This window comes from Coloeus monedula (genome assembly GCF_965178545.1).
Source record: "Coloeus monedula genome assembly, chromosome: 7".
Taxonomy (NCBI): Eukaryota; Metazoa; Chordata; class Aves; order Passeriformes; family Corvidae; genus Coloeus; species Coloeus monedula.
This window is the reverse complement of record NC_138787.1, coordinates 39,106,737-39,132,150: the sequence shown is the minus strand read 5'-3', so window position 1 is coordinate 39,132,150 and position 25,414 is coordinate 39,106,737. Positions and strand designations below refer to the sequence as shown.

General features: G+C 40.4%; 1 protein-coding gene across 18 annotated transcripts in view; it reads left to right on the top strand.

Moving 5' to 3' along the window:
• Positions 1–25,414, top strand: part of NEB (nebulin) — a 99,509-nt gene that overhangs the window by 411 nt on the left and 73,684 nt on the right. For all 18 annotated transcript variants that reach the window (XM_082285258.1, XM_082285259.1, XM_082285252.1 and 15 more), the window contains exons 2-39: positions 381–486; positions 976–1,041; positions 4,798–4,842; positions 5,825–6,070; positions 6,444–6,551; positions 7,018–7,122; positions 7,423–7,527; positions 7,626–7,730; positions 8,362–8,466; positions 9,514–9,618; positions 9,790–9,897; positions 10,302–10,418; positions 11,051–11,152; positions 11,235–11,342; positions 11,437–11,541; positions 11,912–12,010; positions 12,248–12,352; positions 12,898–13,005; positions 13,505–13,816; positions 14,336–14,542; positions 15,220–15,324; positions 15,466–15,573; positions 15,728–16,039; positions 16,419–16,625; positions 16,906–17,010; positions 17,616–17,723; positions 17,931–18,242; positions 18,362–18,568; positions 19,023–19,127; positions 19,943–20,050; positions 20,994–21,305; positions 21,504–21,707; positions 22,169–22,273; positions 22,617–22,724; positions 23,090–23,401; positions 23,730–23,933; positions 24,277–24,381; positions 24,475–24,582. In XM_082285258.1, the coding sequence (XP_082141384.1) occupies positions 1,009–1,041; positions 4,798–4,842; positions 5,825–6,070; positions 6,444–6,551; positions 7,018–7,122; positions 7,423–7,527; positions 7,626–7,730; positions 8,362–8,466; positions 9,514–9,618; positions 9,790–9,897; positions 10,302–10,418; positions 11,051–11,152; positions 11,235–11,342; positions 11,437–11,541; positions 11,912–12,010; positions 12,248–12,352; positions 12,898–13,005; positions 13,505–13,816; positions 14,336–14,542; positions 15,220–15,324; positions 15,466–15,573; positions 15,728–16,039; positions 16,419–16,625; positions 16,906–17,010; positions 17,616–17,723; positions 17,931–18,242; positions 18,362–18,568; positions 19,023–19,127; positions 19,943–20,050; positions 20,994–21,305; positions 21,504–21,707; positions 22,169–22,273; positions 22,617–22,724; positions 23,090–23,401; positions 23,730–23,933; positions 24,277–24,381; positions 24,475–24,582 (5,463 nt within the window). In that variant the 5' untranslated portion in view covers positions 381–486; positions 976–1,008. The remainder of the gene's footprint in view (positions 1–380; positions 487–975; positions 1,042–4,797; positions 4,843–5,824; positions 6,071–6,443; positions 6,552–7,017; positions 7,123–7,422; positions 7,528–7,625; positions 7,731–8,361; positions 8,467–9,513; positions 9,619–9,789; positions 9,898–10,301; positions 10,419–11,050; positions 11,153–11,234; positions 11,343–11,436; positions 11,542–11,911; positions 12,011–12,247; positions 12,353–12,897; positions 13,006–13,504; positions 13,817–14,335; positions 14,543–15,219; positions 15,325–15,465; positions 15,574–15,727; positions 16,040–16,418; positions 16,626–16,905; positions 17,011–17,615; positions 17,724–17,930; positions 18,243–18,361; positions 18,569–19,022; positions 19,128–19,942; positions 20,051–20,993; positions 21,306–21,503; positions 21,708–22,168; positions 22,274–22,616; positions 22,725–23,089; positions 23,402–23,729; positions 23,934–24,276; positions 24,382–24,474; positions 24,583–25,414) is intronic.

The following is a 25,414-nucleotide window of genomic DNA, read 5'->3' as shown; positions in this document are numbered from 1 at the left end:
CAATACGTTTTTTCCAGTTAATGTTTTGGCCATTTTTCTCAGCCCATTGGGACTAAAAAGGGACAGTATTCAGTGTTCCTATATTTAACCTGCATTACTTGACTTCCCTTGCCTCAGAAGGAATTGCAGTTTAGCCAGCTAAACACAACCACCCCGTCAGTTGGCAGGATTAGCTTACACGGCAAATATCCCTGGACTCAGGAGCAGCTGTTCCAAAGCCTCATCCCCTCCCAACATTAGAAACAGGGCTGCAGACTCTGCTGGAAAATTGTGGCTTTGCCTCACAGCAAAATCAGTGTGTTAATTAATTCGTTCAAAGGTTCTGACACTAATCTGTGCTTTGTACTTCAGCCAACTCTATGGATTTTCATCTTTTCCAGGTCTGAAGAGATAGAAAGAAAAAAGCCACAAGAGCTTAAACAAAAAACCCCAGAGCATCTCTATAGGCTGATGCTGAGAAGACAGAAATTGCCTCATTAACCTAAGGTCACTTAAAAAAATATTTACAGTATTTTTCTACATTATGCTCTTACTATGAATGAACATAGTAGAACATAAAGCTCCCATTCAAACAGGTGCTTGAATGATATAATGAAATAGCATCGAATAGTCACAGAGAAAAGAAGAATACTTCAAATAATACTGTTGTAATGAAACAAATTAAACATCATGTTTCAAGAAATCTCTGTTATTTTCATTGGATTCCAATGTTATAACTGTTATATTTGATTTGGTGTTATAACTCCTGGAATGAAGTATTTGTCCAAAATTGTAATTTATATCAGTATGTTTGAAACTTAATCCAATGTTTTTCCATAAAAGTCCAAGTAATGCCAGATCCCAACTCTGTTTAGGGTCTGACTAGTTACTAACCATGACCCCAAGTGCTTTATGAGCTTGACTTGTACCTTCTCATGGTACTTTCAGTCATGGGCTAATACTGTTTATTCACATTTTCACCTGCTGTGTGACCAGTGAGTGCGGGAGAGACAGAAGCAAACCCTCAGAATGGAGGAAGAAGAATACGAGGAAGTTGTGGAGGTAAGAAGAAAATGTGAGAGTAGAAATGTTTGCTTCCTGCCTTGTGACTGAATACATTAATCACCTTACTGAGACGCTGCTCAGGAGCATAGGTTGCTGTTTGCTCTCTGAGGATTAGGGGATGATTAGATATCTATTAAATGGTTTCATCAGTAAAACAACAACAACAACAACAGTTGTTCTCGGTGGAGCAAAGTCTCCTGGTTCCTGTCATAGTTTCTCAGTTTAAATAAAGACTGGAACCATCCCACACTCACAGTGCGAGGTTTTCTGATTACTCCCTGCGTAATTATAGATGCACTGGGCCAGCTCTTTTCCCTCCTGGCTTGCCCTCTGTCACCCAATCCATGCTGGAGAAGATGACTTTGGAAGTCCCTTTCTAGCCCTGCCTCTGCAGAAATGCAGCAGCTTTGTGCCACCAGGGGACCACAAACCAATTTAGCCTGAGACGTTGCAGAGATGGAGCTAGATTTAAGTGACAGGACAAGGGGGGAGGACTTTAAACTGACAGAGGGTAGATTTAAATTCGATATTAGGAAGAAATCCTTCCCTGGGAGGGTGGAGACGCCCTGGCACAGGGTGCCCAGAGAAGCTGTGGCTGCCTCTGGATCCCTGGAAGTGTCCAAGGCCGGGCTGGAGCAGCCTGGGATAGTGGAAGGTGTCCCTGCCCATGGCAGGGGGTGGAAAAGAGGATCTCTAAGGTCCCTTCCAACCCAGGGCATGCTGTGATTCCATGATTCTGTCTGTGGAGGTGCAGCATGGATTAATTTGCCAGTAGGTCATTTAAACTCCCAGTTAGATGCTGAATTATTTAGTCTCAGGAAACTGAATAAAAAATTCCCCAGGTACTGGGCAACCTACAGCTGGAGTCACGGGAACAATGACTTTACTATTGAAACAGTACACGAAATTAACAATATGGTCTCACTTGTTGCATTGCTACTACTCTGAAATTAACTTATGTGTTATGAAATACACAAAGTCTTGCAAAAAATCGCTCAGTGTTTGAGGAAAAGAACAAGAGTATAAATGTAAACATCCTACAACTCGTTGTTACCACTGTGTTCAGTGGACTGTTGATTTCAGGTGCGTGAGGGCATTGCCAGCTTTATATATTTCAAATAGTGAATGAAGTAAAGGCAAATGACTTGCCTGTCAGAGTAGTTAAATGCATTTTGCAAAATAAGTGTCACCACTCATAAAGTGCATTTTAAAGACCTTTTACTACCTAACTACAATGACACCCACCCTTCATTAAATTTCTTATTACCATATTAGTTGTAATTGCCTTTATGCTTCCTGTGCATTGTGTGCTCTCTGTAATAGATATTTATTTGCTCTCATTGTTTATTTATTCCAACAGGAATTATGGTATTTTAGACTTTTTGTTCACACAGCCCCATTTAATCCTTTGTTTTAAATTTTCAATGACCGCCTTGCTGTAACCACATCCCTTGGGCTGAGGAGGCACTGCTTCAGTAGCTTCCTTTGGGATATTCATGGTGAGATGTTAAATAAAAGAGGAACAACAGCATCTGGTACAATTTTAAGCCTTTCCAGAATCTTCTTAATTCCTGTATCAATCCAAGATTTTAAACCTATGAGTTCTATCAGAAATTCATCTTCTGAAAGAGTAGGACATGACTGTTCATTATTGAGCAATGCCAGGGATTTAAAGATACTGTTTTTTAACTTTCTCTGGAATTATGAGCCATTACTTGATGTTGTGGCTGTCTTGGGATGTGCAAAAATCCACAGTGAGTGATACAAATTTTTGCTGCTGAGGGACTTGAGGTTTTGTAGAAATTTTGTAGGAAGTTTGTGGAAGGGTTTTGTGGAGGTTTTGTGGGAGATTTTTTAGAAAGTTTGTGAAAGGTTTTGTGGAAAATTTTGGAGAAGGTTTTGTGGAAGGTAGGTCCAGCATGGAAATCACCTCAGAACAGCCCAATACATCTTGGAAAGTACGGCTTGGTCGCTTGAATTAACTTTGATGAAGAGCTCTGGGAAAGGGACTTAAATTTTAACGAGAAATTTTTTAAGTTCAAAGGGTTGTCCGTTGTGACAAGTGACCCTGAGCAAATATCGCTGAAGAGATTTTCCAACCTAAACCCCGCATTTTCCATTTTCCTTTTGTCCAGGTGAAGCACATCCCGCATGCAGCGGGTGCTGTTCGGATGTCTTTAAAATGCTTTTCCCCGTCATTTCTGAGCGGGGCAAGTGCCGCAGGCCGAGGCCCCGGCGGTGCCCCCTCAGCGCGGCCGCCATTTGCCGCGGGACGGCGCCACCGCGCGGCCGCGGGCGGGAAGTGGCGGACGGGGAACAAATTTTCCCCGAAATCCGACAAAAACCTCCCCTGGCACAACTAGAGACTGATTCTCATTGTCCTGTCGATTATTCCCTGCGAGCAGAGCCCGCCCCCGGCTGGCCCCTCCTGTCAGGGAGTTGTGCAGAGCCACAAGGTCCCCCCGAGCCTCCTTCTCTCCAGGCTGAGCCCCCTCAGCTCCCTCAGCCGCTCCTGGGGCTCCCGATCCTTTCCCAACTCCGTTGTCCCGGCTGGGAAAGACGCGGTGCTCACAAACAAGCCGGAACTGGTGGAAAATGCAAAGATCGAGGGCTGCAGTGACCACGGGACGATGGAGCTGAAGATCCAGGGAGTAGTGAGCAAGATAAATGGAATTACAATCCCAGATTTTAGAGGAGCAGACTTGGGGATGTTCAGGGAAGATCCCGTGGGAAACAACAAAGGGGTCCAGGGTAGTTGTGTGATCCTCCAGCATGATCATCCCTGAGCACGCAGCTCAGCCCAAAAGTGCAGGAATCAAACAGCAGGAGGATGGTGTGGAGGAACCCGGAGCTCCTGACTGAGAAAAATCACAAAAAAAAAGGAGAAATACACTGAAGGTGGAAGCAGGAACAAGCCACTGGGAAGGACCTTAAAGACTTAAAACATTGCAAACTCCGTTCCTGCAACCATAGGCAATGTTCAGCTGGATTTGGTCTCCAAGAAAGGCAAGAAGATCCAGGGAGCTACTTCGTTCTTTGGAAAGGCTGTGGAGCAAATCCTTCGAGAAGCTATTTTTAAACACGTGAAAGACATGAAGGTCGTGTGGAGAAGTGAACCCTGAGTTATCAAGAGCAAAGCATGGCTGATGAACCTCATTAATTTTTGTAATGAGTTCACAGCTGCTGTGGACAAGGGGAGACCAGCGAAGGTTGTGTACCTGGGCTGCTTTAGGGACACCTCCCATTGGGGTTGTATCCCCAAATTTATGAGATGTGGGGGGATAGTGGGCAGTAAAGTGGGTGGAAAATCAGCAGGCTCAGAGTTGTGATCAGCAACAAAGTTTAATGGGCAGTCAGAAATTATTGGTGTCCTTGCAGCATCTGTAGGTAGGAACAACCCTGAGAACAACAGTCATGAGTGTCACCAAATAAAAAACCAGGAAAATCCTGGGGTTTAAGTGCTGATTCTTTTAATGAGGTCATCAGTGTCTTCCCTCTTGTGGGTAAAATTAGATAACAATCTTTCATTGATTGTTTGGGTGATGATTAGTTGAGCAATGCATGGAATAAAAATCCAATCATCAATGCAAAATGTGAACAACAGATATTCAGAACTACCAAATTCAGAATACAAATACAAGCACCTGTGAACTACAGCCCTGCTTCTCCAGATGTGTTTTAAAACAACTTCACAGAAGCTACAATTTGCTGATCTGGCCTAAAAATGATTTTTTTTTTCTCTTTTTTTAAAAGTACTACATTGAGGAGACAATTATTGAGGGGGGTGAGCCACACGAGGTAAGGGTCTTTGTCATGCCGCATGTAGTGCAAAAATGCATGTAATTAACACAGAACACTAAATTAGTGGCCTCTTGTATTCTGAGGTTTAATTTTTCACATTAAACACACAAATATCAGTGAGCAATTGCTGCTTAATACTTTATTTTTGCTGCAGTTCCCTGCTGTGTGATGATCTAAGATCAGTTTACATGTGTCAGTTCTGTTCCCTTCAGCTTGTGTAATTTCACTGAAAAATTACGGTTTTGCAGATTTTTCATCATGTCACTGGTAACAAATATTTGAGTCACCAAGGAGTGATTGCCATAATTTGAAGTTCTACTTCTAAAACAGATAGAACCCAACTCCCTGCTGTGTTACCATGAAATACTCTTTATGGCATGGGCTTATGCAGAAACAGAAGTTATTAATTGTTGAATTCTTGGTGCGTTTTCAGCTCTGTCTCCTTGACTCTCAGAACTCGGACCTTCCTGAATTCCTTTTTAAAGGCAATTTTTTATAAAGCTAATTGATATGAAATAAAACCTGACACTTATTTGGGTGATTTTTGGAGCACTTTTTTTTAGTTGCAATAATTATTTTTAGATGCTTTTCATTAGAATCTTAGTATTAAAATTACTGCTTGCAGCATGACTATGTCGATAAACAAGTATATAAACCATTTAAATTGATTGGAAGTTAATGCATGTAGAGCAGAGGCAGCTGGAGCCCACTCTCCCAGATCCTCTGGAGAATAATTCCGTGAGTTTGATGCAGGAACCAGCCCGAGAGTTCATTCCTTGTGGGTTCTTTCAGGGTGGATGATGTATAGGGAGCATAGCAGTTAATCCCAGTAGGAACAGTGTCCCTGATTTTCTGTCTCCATGTGGATCTGGATGAGAGAAGAGCATCCTTTCACCAGCTAGGGAGGGATGAAAAACACTTATGATAATGAACTTTTACAGCTATAAAACGAGCGATTATTCATTTTTTTAATCCCCAGGTGGTCACTGAGATCACTGAGACCATTAGCACAGACTACTCAGGCCCTGAGACCATCACCACCGACTACTCAGGCCCTGAGACCATCACCACCACCACCACCTACACAGCTGAGCACACCCAGCCCTCTGGGGAGGATGCAGCCCGTCCCATCAGGAAGAGGAAAATCCGCACAAAAGTGGACCCATCCAAGTTTTTGACACCTTACCTGGAACACAGCAATAAAATGAAGGACCTATTCAGTGAGGTAGGTTGTCCCATGTCTCTCAGTTCTTGAGGAACAGCAGCTTTAAAAATATTTTACAGGGATTGTTTGATAGTTACATTGCAAATAACTGAATTTATCAATACTAAGCTCACGGAGAGAATATAATAAATTAGAGGTGATCCAAATCAGGCTAAAGTTAGAGATGGATTTTTTCCTATTGTGTCAGATGGAATAACCTCAGTTGGCTAAAAAAAGCACAAGTGCAAATGTAATTGAGTAATTTTAGTTTGTATTATTTAATAATCTGCCCCAAATTCCTGTCCTAACCAGATAAATATGGCAATAATTGCTAATACAGTTCTGCCAGAGCTCTAGGAGATGTCTTAATTATTTTATCATTATGTTCTTCCAGAACAAGTACAAAGAAAAATTTAGAAAAGAAAAAGGAAAGCCATATGCTTCCACAATTGACACCCCTGAAATCCGGAGGATCAAGAAAGTGCAGGACCAGCTCAGCGAGGTGGGTAACAACTGCATGAGGAAAACAATATTTAGTGAGAAGTAAAGAAGCAAATTAAGTCTTGATTTTAAAGGTTAAGTAAGAAGTGATGATTCCAACCCAGCTGCTGTCTTGCCATGGCAATGTGGCTGTATTGGTTTGGGCCCTGCAGCCAGTGTTCACATGGGAAGGGCCTGGGAAGTGGAGCTGCACTGGGCATCTCTCGTTGTAGAGCGTGGAAGTGCTTTTAGAGCTCTGTGATTACAGAAGGCACCACCTCTAACTTGGATTCCCATCTCATGAAGCTGTCTCAAAGCTGCATTTCTCCCTCAGTTAATTCACAAAATCCATTTGCTTCCATGGGCTTCATTTCGAGGTTCATTTCGGTTCTGGATGTTTATATGGAGGGTGAAAATGTCAGTATTCTGATTTTTGTTTTAAAAAAAGCACTTTTTCTGTAGAATCAATGAATTTTGTTGTGCTCCAGGTTAAATACCGCATGGCTGGGACAGTTGCCAGAACCATTTGCCACATGGATGAAAAGGCCAAGGATATAGAACATGCAAAGAAAGTGTCACAGCAAGTGAGCAAGGTGAGTGAGTTCTGACTTTCCCAGCATCAGTGGATCCTGAGGTTACTGATAAGAACAAAGTTTTGAGCTCAGAGTGCTAAAGCAACATTTATACAATGGTTTAGAAGCACAGGGGGGGACAGCAGAGAAGTTGGTAAGGCAAATACACTTATAATCTTAAATATTTCCAGTTGCTCTCTTCAGATGTCACTGGTCTGAGACTTTCACTTTGAAAATATATCTTTAAAGCAGGCAGTTTATTCACAAAAGTAAATATTTCTTTAATGATAGAGTGACCAACTTGCTGATCTTTCCTTCCAGGTATTATATAAACAGAATTGGGAGGAGAATAAGGACAAGTACCTGCTTCCCCCTGATGCTCCAGAGCTTGTGAATGCAATAAAAAACACAGCAATGTTCAGCAAGGTAAGAAAAAATAACCACGGGTCCAAGCAGCTGAAGTGAAAGAAGCTTTCAAAGCCAGAAATTAATTAATAATGAGCATTCTGGCATTTTTCTTGTAGAAACTCTATACTGAAGAGTGGGATGCAGACAAAACCCTGTTCTATCCCTACAATGACAGTCCAGAGCTCAGAAGGGTGGCACAGGCTCAGAAGACTCTGAGTGATGTGAGTATCAAAGCAGATATTTGCATGTGGGTACCAAAGGCTGTTGGGTCATGGTGTACCTTGGGAGATGTCGTGGACTTTGGTTAGATATCAAAGCTTCACAATGGAACAGAAAATAAAAATGTGTAAGTGTGCACAGATAGCTCTGATAGTAGTGTTGTTTCATAGACAAAGCTGTACTTGATATTAGAGTACAAAGTAGAGCATATTAGAGTATAAATCCATTGGCAATTTGATGCTGGATTAGGAATGAATGAAATAATTAATTTGTTAAATCAGTAAGAGGACCTTGAGTATCTCCCCAAATGCAGGAACTCTCTAGGCTGTTGCTAAGTCAGGTTCACTATTGTGGGTCTGCAAATGTGCCTCTAAAGCAGTGATAAGAAAAGTCAGGAGCTGGTGAGACTGGCATTTGCTGATATTTAGATACATAGAACTCTTCAACAGGGGAATTCAGCTCTTACTTGAAGGTTTCAGTGAATTTTGCAGATGTTCAGAAGTTCCCTGGTAATACACAGATTGAAAGAGTTCCTGCTGCAGGGGCTGTGGGCAGACCTACCCTGTTAATGTGGTGGTAGCAGAGCTCAGTGCTGTGATGCTCAAGTAAATGTTTATTTCTCCCTATTTTCAGATTGTCTACAAAAAGGGGCACGATGAAAGGAAAGCTAAATTCACCTCTCTGCCAGACCCCCCTGATGTGGAACAAGCCAAGAAGGTGACAAGGCAGCTGAGTGATGTGAGTAGAACACGCTGCCTAAACCTCACTCCTGCAGGTAGAGAGGCAAAAAAGGTACCTAAGGAAAGGGAAAGCAAAAGAAAAAACACACAGGAAGACCAACTTTTGCTGGAGAAAGTGGAACCAAGTTGCATAATCTTGTAAGGCAGAAATAGGATTTTAACTCCATTCAGAATTTAACTATTATGTATTATTTTATTTTATTTATTTTATTGCATATTGAAAATTACCTGCATTTTAAGATTCGAGTTACAGTATTCACTCATGGTGGAGGAACCACTTGGAAAATTGCACTGAACCCATTTGGAAGGTAAAATAATTAATTTAGAGACAATTTCTTTAATCTTATTTTTCCATAGCTTAAAAGCTAAATTGTTATCGAGAAAATTTTATAACATGGAAAAAAAAAGGATCATAATTCTTTAAAATTAATAAAATAGTAAGCTGTCTAGGTATCTCCAAAACTATAAAATATAGAGTTTTTTAAGACTATTTTTGGCATATATGTTCTTTAGCAATGTTAAAAAGGCATTGGAGGAGTTTTATTTTTTATGGTGAGTAATGCAGCTGTGGCTGAAAATGCACCTGGAACACTGAGTCAAAACTCAGGTGTTTTGTTGTTAGACAAACTCTTTAAACATTTGATACTTGATTTCTGTGAGCTTGAATAAATAATAGAAATCAAAAATACCAGGTAATTAAAAGGGTTTGCTTATAACCAGTTCCAGCAGCAATACCAGTAAATTCTGACTTAATGGGCAATATCCCAATGTTATGTGCCCAGTGAGAAAACAGAGCTAAAGGAATACATTAGAGGTTTATTTATCCTTTTTTAGGTCAGGGAAGGTACTAAGAGAAATGGCTTAGCACTGAAATGGTTTGGCCAAATCATATTTAAGGTGTTTTTTACAATAACTACTAAAATAGTTATAAGGCAGGTGTAAAATATGAAGCAGCTTTAAAAAGACAGCTTTGAAAAATGAATCTCTCAAGTGAACATGGAGCTATGTCTTCAGGATTAAATTTTATTGTTTTGTTTCTTTATAGGTTATTTACCATGAGGACTATAAAAACAAAATCAAAGGCAAGTGGAGTCAAACTCCGTGCTATGACGTGGCAGTTGCAAAAATGAATGCAGAGAATCTAAGTATGGTGAGTGAATCCTGCAGAAAATCTTCAACAGCTTTATCCTTGTTTATGTTCATTTGGAAAATACTGATGCTCCATTTGTGGCATTGTTTATTTCCTAAATAATCCATGCTGTAGATGTCTAATTTACAATTAGATGATATGTTGTTTTCTGTCTGTCTCTGTTCCTAACAGAGGAAATACCAGGAAGACTTTGAAAACATAAAAGACCAAATCTACTTCATGCAGACTGAAACTCCAGAATATGAAGCCAATAAAAGAGCTTCAGAGAATGTCAGCAAGGTGAGGGACCTGTGTTCCACCTGTCCAGCTTGGGAACAGTCCTGAACTCACACAAGTTTGTGCTGAAATTGTTTTGTCAAGACCTTGCATGGTCCTTTGCCACCATAACTTAAATAACAAGGGCATTTTTCCTGAAAAGCTGAAGATTACATAGTAAAATAGATTCATCTCACAGAATGGTTTGGGTGGGAAGGGACTTTAAACACCACCCAGTGCCACCCCCTGCCATGGGCAGGGACGCCTTCCACTATCCCACGTTGCTCCAAGCCCATCCAACCTTGCCCTGGACACTTCCAGAGATGGGGCAACCACAGCTTCTCTGGGCAATCACACAAGTTAGTGACTGTTTGGCTTTTAATACTGATTTTTAAAACCCCTTCTTTTTTTATTTTTATTCTTTCAAGTTCAAATACAGAGCAGACTATGAAAAGAATAAAGCTATTGCAGATTATAATGTGCTCCCTGCTACAGAGAACCCATTGCTGAAGCAATTAAAAGCTGCAGGAGATATTCTGAGTGATGTGAGTATTATCAAAGTGCATTTTCAGTCATGTACCAGGAACCAAACCCATCATTTCTTCACAAGGCTTCTCCTTTGGATCTTGTAGTATTTTTAGTTTTGTAGACCCATATTTGTAATGAGATAGCACCAGCCAGAACAATTCAGGTAAAGAATGATTTCTCCACATATAAATGTAGCAACAGCAGTGGCATGTGGATAGCTAATTACTGTATAGTTAATTTAGATCCTTATGGATAATGAATCACAAGAGGACAGTTCTTCCCTTACTGTTTGAAGGAATTTCAACTAATGATGATAAAATACCTGATACTTTTACATATTTTTATATTATGTTCTGGTTATTCACTGTAATGGTCTTCTCAGTTCCTCTTTTATTTGTATGAGAAGACATTGATTCTTTCTCAGTGTCAGAAGTTCAAAACCCATTGGTAAGATCTTTCTGTCTTCTCTTACAAACCTAAAAAGAGTTATTTTAAAAAACCATTGGGAAAACGGTGCCATCTGTTTCTCAGTCCTGTGGGAAAGCTTTTCTTTGGAACCGTTTCACAGTTTTACTCTTGTCATTTTTAACGTGGTGGAAGTGACTTGCAGTGAAATCTCCTGCATGATCTGGTGTTATTTGATTTGCAGAAATTATATAAAGAAGCCTATGAACAGTCCAGAGGAAACAGAATGAATTACTGTGAGACACCCAAGTTCCAGACTGATGCTGCTCTGAAGGACTTTAGTGATGTAGGTATTTTGTTTGGGGTTCATCCTTCAGTACTGACCCTCTTGATTACTTTTGCTTCTCAACTCGTGGTTATTTTGGCAGGTAAAATATAAAGATGCATATCAGAAGAACATTTTGGGACACTACCTGGGCAGCTTTGAGGACCCACATTACAACCACTGCATGCAAGTTGAAGCTATGAAAAGTGATGTAAGTGTGGCAATTGTTCTGTTTTCCCCATCACTCTGGCCATTCAGACAAAGCTCAGTTGTGGTTCCTTACTGAATGCTCCTTTTGTTCCTAGAAAAATTACAAAGCAGATTATGAGGAGGAAAAGACAAAGTGCTACTTCCCTCAGACCATAACTCAAGAGTATGAAGCAATTAAGAAGTTGGAGCAATGTAAAGATGTGAGTACAGGACAGCAGTGGTTCACCACAGAAAAATTAACCAGGTGATCCCTGGTAACATCAATGATTTTGAATTTGGCCTCATTGCCATGTGACTTTTAAAAACCATCTTCATATCTATTTTAGGGCCTTTTGTGACATCTAGTGATCAAAACAGATATAGCACAATCCTTTTCATAAGTAAAACCAAAAGATTAGAACAGTAGTACCAAAATGAAGCATGAACCTCAAGCATTCACTTGCTTAAGTCAACATATTTTTAATTTATACTTTAAAAGAACTTAATTTATTAATAATTTTATTTATTTTATCAACACTTGGAAAATACTTTATATGCATTTTCTACAAATATTTTTTTATCTTCTTTCAGTACACCTACAAAAAGCATCCTGATCAAACCAAATTCACTTCAGTGACTGACTCTCCAGTACAGAAGCAAGCAGAGATCAACAGCAAACAACTGAGTGATGTAAGTAAACTTTGGAAACACTCTGACATTATCAGTTTCTGCCCTGTGCCCACCTTCACTCCATCCTCCGGCTTTAAGAGCACTCCTGAAACAATTGTTTGGGTGAATGTGTGTATTTACAATTTTATTCCAGCCAAAAATCACCTGGAAATCAGATTTTTTTTTTTTAAATATAGTTTTTCAATTCACAGTCAATAAATTGGGCTGCTAAATGTCTTTCTTTATTTTTCTTTGCAGATATTGTATAAATCCAAAGGGGAAGAAATTATTCACAAGTACCACCTCCCTCCTGATGTGCCCCAGTTCATCCAGGCTAGAGTTAATGCCTACAACATCAGTGATGTGAGTATATTTTGCATTTCAACACCATGAAGCTCTCCACTGATAATATCAATTTTATTGCCTTTGTGATGTTAAATTTTTGGTGGCATTATCAGCTTTCCAGAAATGAGATAAAAACTGACATCTCCCTTAACAGCCTTGGAATTTTAATAGTCTGGCCAGACTGATTAAAAAAAATCAGCCAGGCTGCTTTCCCCAGTCCCTGTAGAGCACAAAGCCTGAGCTTGAAGCTAACAGGAAAAAAATTCTGAAGGTTCAGTCAGATGAAAAAGGGTTTTGCTTAAGAAAGGGAAAAAATGGCACTGATAGAGTTGTTCTAAACAAAAATTGCAAAAAATGCTTATGGAGTTCATGAGTATCTTTGTAGTAGATTTATTTATTATAATAGAACTGTAGTTTATGTACAGGTTGACAATTTTTCCTTGAAATTACATGGACTAAACTGGATATTTTAATTCCTATAGCTATAATAAAACGTGGGCTTAAACTCTTTATTAGAATTGCTATTCCTGACGCCACAAGCTCTTCCTTTTTTTCCCTCCCAGGCTAACTACAAAGCAGACTGGAAGAAAACCCTTGCCAAAGGCTATGATCTGAAACCAGATGCCATTCCAATTATTGCTGCTAAAGCTTCTCGGAATATTGCAAGTGATGTAAGTAGGATTTACATCCAGTGGAACCATACCCCTCCTGCATTTCATTATTTATTATTATTTACCTGTGCTGGAGACCTGTGCTCCTGCTTTAGCAAAAGTTTGTAAGTGACTCTTCATTCCCCTCTTGAACATCCCTAATTGAATACTGGGATATTGCATTGTTTGGTGAGGCTATTCAATAATTTATTATTATTATGGTCTTAATTAACAGCAGAATGTCCCTGGGAGTTACAAGCCTGTGTCAGTGACAATGGTGAGGGAGGGCTTCTAGCTACAGACATGGGTTGAGATATGTACCAGGTGTCAAGACAAGCTGAAAAATCCAATAATCCTCTTCTTTTTTTGACCTAAATAATCCTGTGCTGTTGTAAAAACCATTTATGAGGTTACAGAATGAGCTGCAGCCGTTAGTGCTTTGGAACTCAGTGTTTTAAACCCATCCAAAGTGTGTTTTCTCTTTCACAAGTGGGTAAGGCTGTTCTCCCTTTGTCTCTAGCACAAGTACAAGGAATCCTACGAGAAAGACAAAGGCAAGCATGTCGGGTTCCGGAGCCTGCAGGATGATCCCAAACTTGTTCACTACATGAAAGTGGCCAAAATCCAATCGGATCGGGAGTACAAGAAGGATTATGAGGTCACCAAGACCAAATATCACGCTCCTTTGGATATGTTCAGCGTGACAGCTGCCAAGAAAGCCCAGGAAGTGGTGACAAACGCTGGCTATAAGCAGCCAATTCACCATTACACCCTCCTGCCTGATTCTGTGAACCTGGAGCTGTCCAGAAACGTGATGCAGCTTCAGAGTGATGTATGTCATCAATAATCAGCTCCATGTTTAATTCTCATAATGACTGTGTGACATCATTAACCTTTTAAGGCTAAAAAATGTATTTATATAACCCAATATATTTTATACTGAATTAGCAGTAGATTGGGATGTAAATGACTGGTCTGGAACCATGTATTTTCCAAACATTACGAGAATTATGTGTAGCTATTAAGTTCTAGGAAACTTGTCTAGCAAGGAACAACTTTTTTTATATCTCTTCATATTTTGGCTTATTCCCAGGAAATGAGCATGCTTTACTAATTGATGTATTTTTGTAGTCAGATTTTAATTACTGTGATTTTATTTCTCCTGTCAGAAATTGTAGGTTATGTACTAGGTCTAAATACTGACTCTATCATAGTTAAATTTTAACTAAATCTAAATTTCCCCTCTAAAATGAACCATGAGGAGAAGTTTTAAGGCTTTACCTGTTTTATGTATATAAATTTATGTCATTTTTCTTGCCTCACTGTGTTTTTCTTGTTTATTGTTGAAAAGAATCTGTACAAATCTGACTTCAATAACTGGCTGAGAGGAGTTGGCTGGGTACCAATTCAGTCACTGGATGTAGAAAAGGCCAAGAAAGCCACAGAAATTCTCAGTGAGAAGAAATATCGCCAACATCCCGACCAGCTGAAGTTCTCCATCCCCATGGATGCCATGGAACAAGTCCTGGCCAAGCAAAATGCCAAGACCATGAACAAGGTGGGAATTGTTGGATTGACCCAGAGTTTGGGTCTTTGTCTTGCAAAACTGTGGGGCAAGGTGCATTCCCACTGAAATAATTAAAATTTCCAGTGGGTGTAGTGGTTCCTTGGTTAAGACTGGACACTGAGAGATCATGGAAGCCTCAGACTGCTCATAATTAAGGGAGTTTCATTTTCTGTTTCTAAAGATTGAAGATTTCTTCTCTACATTTGTAGTGCTTTAGTAACCTTTTTTCTGTAGGAAGTACTCACAATCAATGAACGGCAAAAAACCTGGAATTCTGTCAGTTTTGTACAGGTTTCCTTAAAACTGGAGTTCTTCACACTTGTCCCCAGTTATCCAGGACACCACTGATCCTTATTCCATGTTTTCCATGGAAAGAGTGTCTGTGAAAATAAAAATACGTTTCCCATTAAAGCTGGGAAGAACACAGACTGAAAACTTCCAGCCTCAATATTTCTTAATTATCAAAACATACTTTGCAAATTTCTCAAAATACTAAAGAAAGGAGGAAGCTAAGGTTGCTTCTCAGCAGCTCAATTTGTGAAGGTTATTTCTGGTGCTGATAATATTTCTATGAAATATTGCTTATTGCAAATGAGCAGAACAGAAGCAAACTCTTATTTTATGAGTTCAATCCCTTTTCAATGCTAAAAATTTCTTTGTAATTGCAGAGGCTGTACACAGATAAATGGAACAAAGAGAAGACCAGCATTCATGTTATGCCAGACACCCCAGAAATTCTGCAGTGCAAAGTGAACCAGATGACAATGAGTGATGTGAGTTACTGTGCTCGTGGTGGGCGTTCAGTGCCTCCTGCACAGAGCAAAAGTCGCTGTCGTTTTAATGCCTTGTTTGAAAACATTTAACTTCAGAGTTCTGCCTTCATGACACCTGTTCTCTTTCACATCTGAACTTAGAAACTTTACAAAGCTGAATGGGAGGAGGACAAGAAGAAGGGTTATGACTTGCAGCCAGATGCAATTCCAATAAAAGCAGCCAAAAGTTCCAGAGACATTGCGAGTGATGTGAGTTTGGTTGGGTGATACCATTCCGGGACTTTATTTAAATTGAATGACTAAACCTGAGATCTTGTGATCTGTTTTTCCAGTGATAAAACAGAGCTTAATATTGCATGTTTTAATTGAGGTTTTTGCTGTTCTTTCTCTTTCCTGCTCTCAGTATAAATACAAACTGGCCTACGAGAAGAGCAAAGGGAAGCACGTTGGCTTCCGCAGCCTGGAGGACGACCCCAAGCTGGTGCACTTCATGCAGGTGGCCAAGATGCAATCTGACAGAGAGTACAAAAAAGGTTATGAGGCGGCCAAGACTAATTTCCACACTCCAGTTGACATGGTCAGTGTGGTGGCAGCCAAGAAAGCTCAGGAAGTGGCTACAAATGCAAACTACAAGAACTTGATCCACACCTACAACGTCCTGCCCGATGCTATGAGCATTGAATTGGCCAAAAACATGATGCAGTTACAAAGTGATGTAAGTAAGAGGTTCTTCATCCTTTGACCTGTGAATACAAAGCTGCTTGGTTTATGAAAAAACACTGTAAGATAAATAGTGTTATTTTCTGAATGAAATTAGGTCACGTATATACTAAAATGTAGTAAATTAAACAAGTTTTTCAACAGTTACAGCCATTTTGTTTTTCCTCTGAAATATTAAAGAATTTGAGCTTAGAAATAAGTCATTTTATGGATATTTACTCCTTACGTGTCCCATCAGGCTCTTCAGGAGCAACAGTCATGTGCAGACCAAGACAGGAAAAGCTTCATTTCCCTTAATACATTTTATCTTGTACTTCCAAATTTATCAACTATTTTATGCTTCATATTGATTTTTATCTACTTTCTGCATCCAGAATCAATACAAAGCAGAGTATGATGAAACTATGAAAGGTGTTGGGTGGCTCCCACTGGGCTCCCTGGAAGCTGAGAAGAACAAAAAAGCCATGGAAATTGTTAGTGAGAAGAAATATCGCCAGCATCCAGACAAGTTGAAGTACTCTGTTCCTATGGATTCCATGAACATGGTCTTAGCTTTAAATAATGCCAAAATCATGGATGAGGTAAGAAAGTACTCATCAAAATTCATTTAAGCTTGCAGAAGTAGGAAACAATGTACATCATATTGAATAGTCAATCCTATTGTATGCAGAGCTTTAGAAAACATGATTTTCTTTCGTAGCTAATGTGCTTTAAGTGCTAAAATAAAAAGCTAAGTGTGCCTCCCATGGTAGTAACACATCATTGTCAAGGCAGCTTGGATTTCAAGTAGGAAATAGTCTTTTAAATTGTTTTATTTAATAGTAAGAGATGTTGAGATCTCTATTGTTTAAACTCTTCCAGCACAAATACAAACAAGCCTGGGAAGAAGACAAAAAGAAAGTTCACATCACTCCAGATATTCCACAGATTGCTTTAGCAAAAGCAAATGCACTCAATTTAAGTGACGTGAGTATTGTTTGTGAGGCCATGACCTTGCTCTTGTTTTTTGATTAGGAATAAGTGAGATGAGAGCATGCAAAAGTCTCACCTTGCAAGCCTGCAGTAATTTCACAAAATCTATTAATTTTCCTTTTCCCTGCTTCCTTCCCCAAAATTAAATACCCAAAATTTCCAAGACAAAGCCATGTTATAGTCAGGTTGTGAAATGTTCATGGAGGTCATTAAAATATAACAGCTGCTAACAAAATAGTAGACTTTGAGTACTATTAATGTTCTTTTACTGTATTTATTATTTTATTATTGATTATTTTATTTCCCCATGCACAAAGTTTTGTACAGGATTCAAAATGTTTGTAGGTAGCACCTGTTCTTTTGGGAAAAAAATTACATTATAGACAGGTTTTGGTAGCCAGTTGTTAAATCTGCATATGCTAAATAAAGGACTGCTTGTAATTGTGCACATCTTCAACATGGGCAGAAATAGACATTTTTATCTCTTTTTATTTTTTAAGCTGGCATCCTTATAGATGTAACTTTTCACCATTATTTGTGCGTGTGGAAAATATGCAAATTTTTGCTTTATTTAAAGATGTTGTTTTTCCTTTTTACAGAAAATGTACAGATCTTCATTTGAAGAAACCAGGAAGAAAGGATATGATCTCAGGGCAGATGCTATTCCTGTCAAAGCTGCCAAAGCTTCCAGGGATATTGCCAGTGATGTAAGTTCTTGGGAGAAAAAAGGGGCAGGGACACCTTCCACTATCCCAGGTTGCTCCAGCCTGGCCTTGGACACTTCCAGGGATCCAGAGGCAGCCACAGCTTCCCTGGCCAACCTGTGCCAGGGCCTCCCCACCCTCACAGCCAGGAATTTTTTCCTTATTTTCAAATCTAAATTAATTAAACTCTCTCTTTCTGTTCTCTTCCAGTATAAATACAAATTAGGGTACGAACAAGACAAGGGGAAACTCGTCGGCTTCCGCAGCCTCCAGGATGATCCCAAACTTGTCCATTGCATGCAAGTGGCCAAGATGCAGTCAGACAGGGAGTACAAGAAGGCCTATGAGCAGAGCAAGACTAATTACCAGACACCTTCTGATGCCCTCAGCGTGGTGGCAGCCAAGGAGGCCCAGGACCGTGTGACCAACGCCAACTACAAACGCCTGATCCACCAGTACGTGCTCCTGCCAGATGCAATGAGTTTGGAGCTGTACAGAAACATGAATCAGATCCAAAGTGATGTAAGTTTTCTTTTTGTGACTTTTGTTTATGCATCATGGCTGCATTTTGGAAAGAACAGGATTATTTTGTTTGAGATGTTTGTACATTGTGAACTTTGCTTTTGTGTCCTGTTTGGCAGAATGAGTACAAGCAGGATTACAAGGAGTGGTTCAGAGGGATTGGTTGGAATCCCATTGGTTCTCTGGATGTGGAGAAGTCAAAGAAAGCCACAGAGATTGCGAGTGATCGGAAGTACCGCCAGCACCCCAGCATATTGCCCTTCACCAAACAGAATGATGCCATGGACCTGGTCCTTGCAAAGCAGAACGCAAATATCATGAACAAAGTGAGTATTTAGGGGAAAAGCCAGGCAGGCATTCACATATAATCCATTCCAATAACCAGTTTGGAAATCTCTGTCACACCTTTACATAGCAGCATTTCCATGTGAAAAACAACTGTCACAGGCTCCTCTTTTTTTCATTTTTTTCCTCAGTGAAACAGTTACTGATAAACAGCATTGGTTAAAGAAATCTTTTCTCATTTTTCTCCAACATATGTTCTTCCCATTCTTATATAGAAATGACTGGTCCTGAAAATCTTGATAGCTGGGTTTCATTAGAAGCAAGACCAGACAACAATTCAGCTGATTCTGGATTAGGTCATTACATAGTAAAATAAATCTGAGTCAGCACCTTCACCTTTTTACCCATCCATATCCAAATGGAAAGGTGAAAACCCTGAAAGAATCATCTTTTCTCATTTCTATTAACACATCTTATGTGCCTTTCTGTCCATAGCATGCTTATACTCAAGCCTGGGAGAAGGATAAAACTCAGGTCCATGTGATGCCAGACACACCAGATATTCTACAGGCCAAACAGAACAAGACAAACTACAGTCAGGTAGAGTATTTTGATAATCCTACCAGTATTTTAAATTAATATCTACTGGGGATTTAGAACACAGGCAAGAATTTCATGTGGGTAGTATTTTCAGAGTAAAATAAGTACCAGCTTCAGGCTAGCAAACTAACAGACTGAATTGCATTATAAGGTATGGAAAATATAAGTCCTGCTTTTGAAATCTGGAAGTCCATAGTCTGTACTCTATGCTTAGCATAGAAATCAGTCATGTTAAAAATTCCTTACTATAAAATTACAAGTTAAGTGTGTATATTTTTAACTTAGTCTATGGGAAAAAGTAGACGCAGTGATTCCAGCTTTTCTCGCAGCTTTCAGATAGGAGAAAGTGACCATTGTGCCAGTAAAAAATACTCAGGTTTTGCTTTGCATAATTGCTCAGAGGCAGATCTTTGACTTAAGAATGCCTGTACTGAAAATCAACTGTGCACAAACTGACTTGACTGTTAAATGGCTTCATGAAAGCCTTATTAATTAAAATTTTGTTAAGCCAATCAAAAAGTGTTCAGTTATCTCAGATGGATATATTTCAGCTTCTCCAGATATGTTTCAAATCCTCAAGATAAGCTATAGTGGGAAGCTGCTAAAAAAAACTACTTAGTCCCTCTCCTAAGCCTTGGAAGACCAGCATTTCTTGTTTATCACTTTCCCATTTCTCAGTTCCCATTCTTGTAGCCCTTGTCTCATAACTGAAGCCTGTGAGGTGACCAGAATTTGGTGATAGGGATCATTAGTGTATCTAAACAGCAGGTGAGGTACATATTACTGGTTTTAATTAATATTGTTTTCAATTTTAGAAACTCTACAAGCTTGGCTGGGAGGAAATGATAAAGAAAGGCTATGACCTCACACCTGAAGCCATGTCAGTGAAAGCTGCCAAAGCTTCAAGGGACATTGCCAGTGATGTAAGCAGCATTTTAACTCAATGTGACAAGCATTGATCTGGTTGTTACAACCTACAGATTCACACTAAATTGAAGTACACCTCTCTGCTAAGGTGTGGCTTGGAGTCAAAACCAGCATTGCTGACAAAACTCCTTCCTGAGCTGTTTTTGTCAAATTTAGCAAGGGTTTCTTTGGCATCTTAACAAGTCTGAAGTTTGGTCCATCCATAACATGGCTGGTCACACAAAGGGAGGAGTTTTCTGCTCATTTGGATGCTTCATTTTCAGAGCAGCACCAAATTTGGTCCAATTAGCTGAGCCCAGTGCCTATGCAGAGAAATCCTCATCACAGCTCTGAAATAGATGTGGTGACACATGCACTGCTGTTACCATAACTTGGTACAAATACAACTCCTGCATTTGTGCAAGAGATTTTATTAATCATTAAGAAATGTTTTCTGTGCTTAAGTATCTTCGTATTTCATCGTTATTCATTGTTGATGATGTTATTCATCAAAATATTTCAGTGTGTCAGTGTCAGGGAGTTCTGAGCAGTGTGAGTGTTTGTATCAGATGGCACAGGAGACCTTTCCTATTGCCATGCTCTCTTCCTTCCCAAGGATTCTTTCTTTTTCAGGGAGAGCATTCACTGACACCGAGTGATGCATGCTATTTAATCAAGGGGCTGCTAAAACTTTTCATGAGATGCCATAACAAGTTGCTTATTTATAGAATCATAGAATCACAAAAGGATTTGGGTTGGAAGGGACATTAAGGATTGTTCAGTTCCACCCTTGCTGTGGGCTAGGTTGCTCCAAGCCCTGTCCAACCTGGCCTGGGACACTTCCAGGGATAATTTCATAAGGAACATTAAGATGAGAAATCATATTGATATTTTGCTTGTGTATTTTACCCTTGTATGTTTGTTACTGTGATTTGAGTTATGCTATCTTTGCCATTCCAGTTCAAGTACAAAGAAGGATACCGCAAGCAGCAGGGACATCACATCGGGTTCCGCAGCTTGCAGGATGATCCCAAGATGTTGTGGTCCATGCAAGTAGCTAAAATGCAGAGTGAGAGGGAGTACAAGAAGGACTTTGAAAAGTGGAAGACCAAGTTCAATATGCCTGTGGATATGTTGGGCTTCCTTCTGGCTAAGAAGTGTCAGGAGCTGGTCAGTGATGTGGACTACAAACGGATACTGCACCACTGGACTTGTCTGCCAGACCAGGTCGATGTCACCGAGGCAAAGAGGGTCAACGAACTGCAGAGTGATGTAAGCTCCCTCTGGATTTAATTCACTTATTTTCATGTGAAATAATTACTGCTTATTGGAAAGTATCTTTGATAACTCACTTTTGATACCAATATAGATCAGATTGGAGCTAAACTGCCAGTTAGACTTTTCATAGGGTTTAATCAATGAACAGTGAAATAATCTACTATGGTTTTGATTGATTTTCATCCTTAACAGAACCTGTATAAGTCAGATCTACAGTGGCTCAGAGGCATTGGATGGAGTCCTTTGGGATCTCTGGAGTCTGAAAAGAACAAGAAAGCTTCTGAAATACTGAGTGAGAAGAAGTACAGGCAGCACCCAGACACTATTAAGTTCACAAGTATCCCAGATGCCATGGATATCGTTTTGGCAAAATCTAATGCCAAAAATAGGAGTGATGTAAGTTGCCTCTAGAGACAGAATGTGGGATTCAATATGTGAATACATTAATACACATTTTTAAAAGGATCTCTCTATCAGAACATGTGCTTAAAATATACAAATAGCAGGTGTTTATAGTCAGGGCCTCACTGCTCTTTGTGCCTTGTTCAGAAGATGAAGAACTTGAGTGCTGCTAACTTATTCAGTAATAGCTACAAATCAGACCTTTAATAGGTAGTATGTAAATATATTGCCTTAATGCTGTTTCCCTGGCATTACATGGATGTAAAGAAAGAAGAAAGGCTGTATTTCAGTAAGAAGTAATTGTATTTTTTTATTTCAGTCTCTTTTGTTGTTAACATTCCTCTTGCTTGCTTAGTACATCTTTGCTTTGCTAATGCAGAGAAAAGGTGAACTGAAATTATTGCTGTGCAGGTGCATCTCCGGTCAGACCAGGTCTTTGTTTGTGTTTCCTTTAGATACTCTACCGGCAAGCTTGGAACAAGGACAAGACTCAGGTTCACATCATGCCTGATACTCCTGAAATTTTGCTGGCTAAATCAAACTTGATTAACACAAGTGATGTAAGTTTGCATTTGAAACTGGGTATAGAGAATCACGGGGTTATATTACTCGCCTCTGTAGAAGGCTCTGGGAATCACTCAGTTTACTATATTTGCTAAAAGAAAATTTTGATCTTCAATGAAATAATCAGAAGATATTCAGATTGTAGTTTTTAAATATTGTACATCCAAGGTTACAAAATACATGTCATTAATAGCAGGGTATGGAGTTGAATTTGATTAATTAAATTGTGTTTGGAAACTCATTCTTTCTTTTCAATAGTCGGAGGTGGAGAGTTGTAACATTGAAAAACTCTCTAGAGAGTTTTATTTGCATTAATTCTTTTGAATGCTTCTCCAACAGAAACGTTACAAGGTAGGATATGAAGAGCTGAAGAAGAAAGGTTATGACCTTCCTCCTGATGCCATCCCCCTCCAGGCAGCCAAGGCATCCCGAGACATAGCCAGTGAGGTGGGTCTTGCAGAGGGAAAATGAGAGTGGGGTGCAGAGGAGGCACATAATCTTGGATAGAAATATATTGAACAGGAGTGGTTATGTAAAGTTTTATCATTGTTACATTGCCGCCCACCTCAAAGGTTGTATAGTTCTTAATGGTGTAAAGTTAATTAAATAAATACAATAATTTAAAGATGATAATATATAAGAAATACCGTAATATTTCCTGGACATTAAATGAAATGATAAAAATATTGTGAAAATAAACAAACAAATTAAAATATGTTAGATGCAAGATGATTAACCAATATATTAACAAGAGGGAAACTGAAATGGCAGCTTGGAAATAGGTAGTAATTGTTTCTTCTGTGTTCAATTAGTATAAATACAAAACTGCGTACAGAAAACAGCTGGGCCACCACATCGGGGCCAGGAACATCGAGGACGACCCCAAGATGATGTGGTCGATGCACGTGGCCAAGATCCAGAGTGACAGAGAGTACAAGAAAGACTTTGAGAAGTCCAAGACACGCTTCAGCAGCCCCGTGGACATGCTGGGAGTGGTGTTGGCCAAGAAATGCCAGGAGCTGGTCAGTGATGTCGATTACCGGCACCCTCTGCACCGCTGGACCTGCCTGCCGGACCAGAACGATGTTGTCCATGCCAAGACAGTGTACGACCTGCAAAGTGATGTGAGTTGTTCTTTACTGGCTTTGTGATAACCTTGTGTTGTCTGTCCTGTGTTCTGTTCTAGTTTTGAAGGAGGGGTCTGTGTGGCAGGGGAAGGGCAAGGGAGACAAGTTTTTTTTATGGTGAACCAGCAGCTGGGAAAGGCAAGGCCTGGGTGCAGTGGAGAATGATATGAAGAGCCTTAGGGGATGGGTATAACCGTTGGCTGGGTGGCTGGTGGGCTGACCCAGGGGAACATGCTCCATTCAAGAGAACATCCCTTAATAGGATTTGGGGTTGCTTGGAGTGAGGAAGCTGCTAAGCTGATTGTGTCCTTTCCTGTCCTTCCAGAACGTGTACAAGTCCGACCTGCAGTGGCTGAGGGGCATTGGCTGGTCCCCACTTGGATCATTGGACGTTGAGAAGAACAAGAGGGCGAGCGAGATCCTGAGTGACAAGAAGTATCGTCAGCACCCAGACACCATCAAATTCACGAGCCTTCCTGACTCGATGCCCATGGAGCTGGCAAAGCACAACTCCAAAATCATGGACCAAGTGAGATTTCCTCATGTTTGCACCCTGAAGGAAACAGATGCCTTCTTTCTCACGGTGTTGGTCCTTCCATGGCCTGAGTTGTGCAAGGGGAATGTTGACTCCTCTTGCCTCAGGGATTTGTGTTCCTTGTTTGAGACAAAATTCAGTTTTGTGTGGTTGGAGCAGTAATGGGGCACAGGGTGGAAAAGGGTGAAGCATTAGAAAGTTCTGGGAAAGGGCGGGAGTTCCTTAGTCAGTGGAAAAGTAGAGGCCCCTTGCTTTGGTTCATGGAGCTGACCTTCTTGTTGAGTTTGTTCCTGAGCCTGTGTGATCTTACCTCCCTCTGTCCTCCTCGTTATTCCAGCGCTCCTACATCTCAGCCTGGGAGAAGGACAAAACCAGTGTTCACATCATGCCGGACACCCCTGGGATCCTGCTGGCCCAGCAGAACCAAGTGAACTTGAGCGAGGTGGGTGGGTGCTGTGGGTGCCGTGTCCGTCCCTGGGTGCTGCTGTGTCCTGGGAAGCAGCGTTGTCTGAGGGCACGGTGGTGTCTGTTTCAGAAACTGTACAAGCAGGCGATGGAGGAGGAGAAGAAGAAGGGCTACGACATGCGGGCAGATGCCATTCCCATCAAGTCTGCCAAAGCTTCCCGGGACATCGCCAGTGATGTGAGTGCACAGCAGCCCTTGTGGCCCACGCTGTCACATGGGTGCCACATGCTGGCAGTTGAACTCAGGGTTTGCAACTGTGCCAAATGGAGGCAACAAATCCATTACCTGTCACTGCCATTTAGTTGCCCATCAAAGTTTTGGTTCTGCACTGTCCACCTGTAGCTGTCCCTGCAAGTTATAGGTGTGCACTGTTGCAAGGGAAGTCCTGGGTGATGTGGAAGTGTAGCTACGTGAGCAGGACGATGGCCATAATCCAAAGCATGGTCCCTCCTGGGCTTGTGGCAGTGTCTCCTCATGCAACAGCCTGGGGCTCAGAGGTGTTGGGCTGCCCTCAGCACTGCCAATCTGCATGGCCCTGGCTCTGCAGCTACACAGCTGAGCTGGGCATGAGGAAGGAAAACCCAAACTAAGTTTTCATGTAAAAATTAAAGCTATATAAAAGGGCATTATTTTTTTTTAGTCTTAGGTATTAATACAAAATTGCATTCCTGTATGTGTTAGCTGTCTTTATTTAATTCTCCCAGTCAGTCTCTATGTTGTTATATTTTATTGCCTCACTAGTTTGAGTAGGAGTTGATTTGGCCATCTCTCTTGAAGTTCAGTAATGATTCTTTATGTAGGGAGTATTTATTGAACTTCAGGTCTTTGGTGTAGCTTCCATGATTTGGAGACTTTCTTCCTCTCAGTTATTGAACAGTAGCTCTTAATATATAGGCCAGGGAGAGGCTTGGAAGATGTGAGTTTTGTCAGAAGGATGTTATGTGAATTCTTTTGTAGCTGTAGACTGCAAGTCATCAGCTGAACACTTTCTCACTGTAAACTCTCTGTG